General features: G+C 40.4%; 1 protein-coding gene across 1 annotated transcript; it reads left to right on the top strand.

The window, feature by feature from the left end:
• Positions 1 to 153: 153 nt before the first annotated feature.
• LOC104157765 (zinc finger and BTB domain-containing protein 18.2-like) lies at positions 154 to 1,587 on the top strand. Its single transcript, XM_009695230.1, has one exon. It carries the CDS (start codon positions 160 to 162, stop codon positions 1,585 to 1,587), a length of 1,428 nt encoding a protein of 475 aa, XP_009693532.1. The 5' UTR covers positions 154 to 159.
• The last annotated feature ends 3,070 nt before the right edge of the window (positions 1,588 to 4,657 follow it).

Below are 4,657 nucleotides of genomic sequence, written 5' to 3' on the forward strand. Positions count from 1 at the left end.
ATAAAACTATTACAGACAATTAACAGTAAACGTTATCTCCAAGGCTGTTTCTTTGGCTTGTGTTACCAAAAAGCCGATCTGTTTGTTACAGCTGCTAGGAGGCTTTAGTTTACAGTAGCATTCAAGTTTTTCCTGTTTTGAACAGGTTATGAAGGAAGAATGGAGTTTCCAGACCATAGCCGCCAGTTGCTGCAGTGTCTGAGTCAGCAGCGTCACCAGGGCTTCCTGTGTGACTGTACTGTTTTAGTTGGAGAAGCTCAATTCAGAGCTCACAGAGCCGTTCTTGCCTCTTGCAGTATGTACTTCCATCTTTTCTACAGGGACCAGTTAGACAAAAGGGATATTGTGCATCTGAACAGTGACATTGTCACAGCCCCTGCCTTCAGCCTGCTGCTCGAATTCATGTACGAGGGAAAGCTGGAATTCAACAGTCTCCCGGTCGAAGATGTGCTGGCTGCGGCTAGCTACCTTCACATGTATGACATTGTGAAAGTCTGCAAGGGCAAGTTGAAAGATAAAGAATTATGTTCGGAAGAGAAGATTAATGATGAAGCGGCTAGTTTGGAGAAAGCGGAGCATTTTCTAGATGCCGGAGTGCCCCTGGTCCACGAGTTTGACCCAGGAAACAAACAAAAATTCAGCGTTGCAGAATACGAGAGAGCAGCAGGCAAAGAAAAGGTCAGCAGTCACCCCGCCTGGTCCTCTGATCATATAAGTGTCAGCTCTGTGCCGACAGAGGCAGAACCGTGCGCCGCAGCAGCTGGAAAAACAAAGGCTAATGTCAATAGTTCCACAGGACCTTTGTCCCAAAGGTCTGTTAACCATCCCCTGGCTTCGAGTGATGTGGACTGCGCGCTGGATTTGTCTTTCAAGCCCGTGCCGGGGAGAGATTCCTTACACCCCTCCTATGTCTTTGGACAGCTGGCTTCCGACAGCCAGCAGCAGGGTACCGAGCCACTTGTTAAAGATGAACAAGACTTGCTGTCAGATCAGGAGGACGGCGAAGCCAGGAGTCCGGAGAGTCAGCATTTTGGGAATTCAGCCAAAAGCCTAGTGACAGGGTTAGGACACATGTTCGCGGGGAATGGCAGCTCTCATGCCCGAGAGGAGGATATAGATCAAGAGCGAGACGAGAGCGAGGACGACATGGATTCGTCGGACATCTCCTCGGGCGTCCTCGTGCCTCCTGGGCATATCTGCATTTGCCCCCTCTGTAGCAAGGTGTTCCCGAGCCCGCACATCCTTCAGCTGCACCTGAGCTCTCACTTCCGCGACAAGGACGGCTCCCGGACCCGCTTGTCCCCCGACGGGTCGGTCCCCACTTGTACCCTCTGCGGAAAGACTTTTTCTTGCATGTATACGTTAAAGAGGCACGAGAGGACTCACTCGGGGGAGAAGCCCTACACCTGCGGCCAGTGTGGAAAGAGCTTCCAGTATTCCCACAACCTCAGCCGCCACGCGGTCGTGCACACTAGGGAGAAACCCCACGGGTGCAAGTGGTGCGAGAGACGGTTCACGCAGTCTGGGGATTTGTACAGACATATCCGCAAATTTCATTGTGGCCTTGTAAAGTCCTTGGTTGTTTGAGACGCGTGATGTTTTTGTTTTTTTTTTTAAAATTCCCCCCCTGCCCTTTTAAAACGAAACAGGAAAAAAAGGCAGCATCTGAATTTTAATTCCTCCCCCCCCCGCTTTATTTTATTTTGGTGATATTCACTTCAGGTATATGATCTTTAAAAGATGCAGAGGTATACACTCCAGAGGCCTTTTAATGCAATCCTTCCATCTCTCCATCTCCCCCCATCCCCTGCCACCCTCCCTTCCCAGCACTGTCCTTTAGGTCTTCTCTTGCGCGCCCATGTTACATTATTAATGTGAAATGATCTAAGTAATTCTGCAATGATTTAGCATCTGTTTTCATGCTGGAAGTACTTGCTTCGTGGTCAGGGTTTTGGGGTTTTTTTTTTTGATTTTGGGTTGGGTTTTTTTTTTTAGTTTGAAAAAAGATTATCAGCAAATTCCAGAGAAAAATTTGGATTCCATTAAGCTCCCCTAATGCTCTCTGCGTGTTGCATAGAAACATCCAAAGAGATGAACTATGATTTAAATACATTTCATTGTAGAGAAACTTGCCTGTATATCGCAGAGTAAGCGGACGTGCTCTTATTTTATAGAGCTAGATGAAACCTTAAAATTGGCCTAAATTATAAAAGGGGTTGAGGATTCTTGGCCGTGTCTATTGGTACTGGTCATTTTTTATTCTCTTGATTATATTAGTATAGTTCTGCAGTTGGTCCTAAAATCTGAATGAGAAGTTTTTGCCTTGGGATTTGACTTAAATTTTTCCCTCCCACCCATCTTCCTCCCTGGGCTGACCTGCTAAAAAGCTGCTTTTGAGCATAAAACGTGGATGGAGAAACTCTTTTCTGTCTGCAGCGTATTCACTCCCGAAATGTTGAAGGATGCACACCAGGACATATGAAAAATCATATGATATGTGAATATTTTCATTCCCGTATCGATACCCAGGGGCTGATTGCATCCCCCTTAGGGAGGACAGCAGCCCTAAAGCGGCTAAATAACCCCTCTTGATATTAGGCTCCTGGGGTTTCTTAGTTCAAGGTAACTCATACCATGCGTATGAGGAGATGCCCTGCTATCTTGTCTGAAAAGTATGCTGCTATGCTAAAATCAGCAGCTTGGAATTTTTTTTTTTTTTTTTTTTTTTACCAAGTTGATGATTCCCTCTGGCCCAAATTCTGTGCAATTGCCTGTGTTTCGGCAGGGCAGTATGAACATAAACCGCTGGAGGGAAAATATGGCCCAACTTTTTCCCCCATGTCCCACCTTTTCAGGGGAGGTTTTTGGGTTATTTTTAGGTGTTTGTTTTTTCTTTTTTTCTCAATTTGTTTGTAAACTGAGGCTGCCTGTAACTATAACCAGTTTTACTCCAAATAACTCAATTGCTTGCCTAATAGAGCATCCTTTGGTCTGTGCATGTCAGTAAGTACCAGATTATTCCCTTCCAGTCAGATTATCCATTCAAGGTACACGTACACAGGACTGAATTTAATAATAATATCTGAGGGTTTTGAATGTTGTTCCGCTGTGTTAGCGTTGCTTCACCAGCTTTCCTGACACTCCTGGAGTTGTTTTGTGAAACTTAAGTGTTTATTTTAAAATGAATTTGAAGCACTGAGTTAGATTTTTAAAAGTTGTGCTTAAAATACTGTATTTCATCTTATGAAGAAAAAATTTCCCAATGCCTTCCCCTCTGGTCCAAAAACTGAGCACTACCTACATAAATAATACGGGATTTATTATTTTTTTAATTTTTTTTAAATAAGTACTTTCTCTTTTAAAGAAAATCAGGATATACTTGTTACAGCCTCCTCTTGTTATTCATCTCTTAAACTATGAATGTACATGTAATGTGAAATTTTGCTTCTATTTATAGTTTTGGGTTTTGTTTTCAGTCTAATTTCTCGACTGTAAAATATTTTTGCTGAACCTGTTACATATGAAAGTTGTGGGAGAGTACTGTATCTTGAACATAAGTGGCTTTGGTACTGTGGTCTTATTCTACTTAATCAGTTGTTTGTTTGTTTTTTTCCTTTTTGCTGTGATTGGAAATAGCACTGAACAAAATCTACTAAAATTAAGTTATTTTTCTTTCTACTAAAATTAAGTTATTTTTTTCTCCTGAAGATACTTGATATAGTATTTATTAGATTTTTTTTTTTTGAAGTGGAATTATTACTGTTAATCTATTTCAAAACTAGTTAATTTACACTTCACTTTAAATTTTATAACAATAGGTTTTGCATGTTGAACAACATGTAAAGAGTTTAATGTAGAGTCAGCATTACTGAAGCTGGTAATCTTAATTTTGCATTCTTGTGACACTTTTTTTTTTTTTTGCATTTCAGTCTTCAATTATTTCTGTTTTTTTTAAGGTCATAAAATAGGATGTGCCATAAGAACATCATTAGCGTATGGAGCAGGGAAAAGTTGAAACAAGTTTGTGTCTGATCTTAGTATAGAAATAATTCATTAAACGGATGCTATGAGCATGCTCTGTACTGCAGTGAATATGGGGCAAAAGTTTTTTTTAAAAAAAGAAAAAGAAAAAAAAGACTTTCTCATTCTTGACTACATCATGAACACACTGTTCTCATAGTCTAATATTTGTGTTCCCACTCCTCATAGCTTGAATTTCTAAAGTAAAAAAAATGTTTGCACTTATTTTTGTTCTTAAGGTGACTTTTTTTGACTATCTCTCTGTGTGTCTCTCTCTTATTTTTTAAGTTGCAATAGCTCGGAGCATGTTTTCAAAATGGTTCACGACTCTACAGAGAAGTACTAAAAACACGGCACACTTAAGCTTGTCTCTTCATAAACTATTTCACTGTGGGGCAATTGCTGTCTCTGAAGAACAGTCCTGCTCCACATTTTAAACACTGGATTTGTCTTCTACTACAAACAAATACTGTGAAGTTAATGTAAAAAAAAAAAAATCATTGATATTTTTAATTGTTTTTAATCTTGGTGCAGTTCAGATTAAATATGTATATTTAAAGACACTAATTTTTGTGGGAGAGTTTTATAGTATACAGTATGTAGAAAAGCTATTGGAATGGAATATATTTTATAAAAA

This window comes from Cariama cristata, unplaced genomic scaffold (assembly GCF_000690535.1).
Source record: "Cariama cristata isolate BGI_N322 unplaced genomic scaffold, ASM69053v1 scaffold20632, whole genome shotgun sequence".
In the NCBI taxonomy this organism is placed as follows: domain Eukaryota; kingdom Metazoa; phylum Chordata; class Aves; order Cariamiformes; family Cariamidae; genus Cariama; species Cariama cristata.

Coding starts and splice junctions, on each gene's coding strand:
- LOC104157765 (XM_009695230.1), top strand. CDS start 160: ATGGAGTTTCCAGACCATAGCCGCCAGTTGCTGCAGTGTCTGAGTCAG.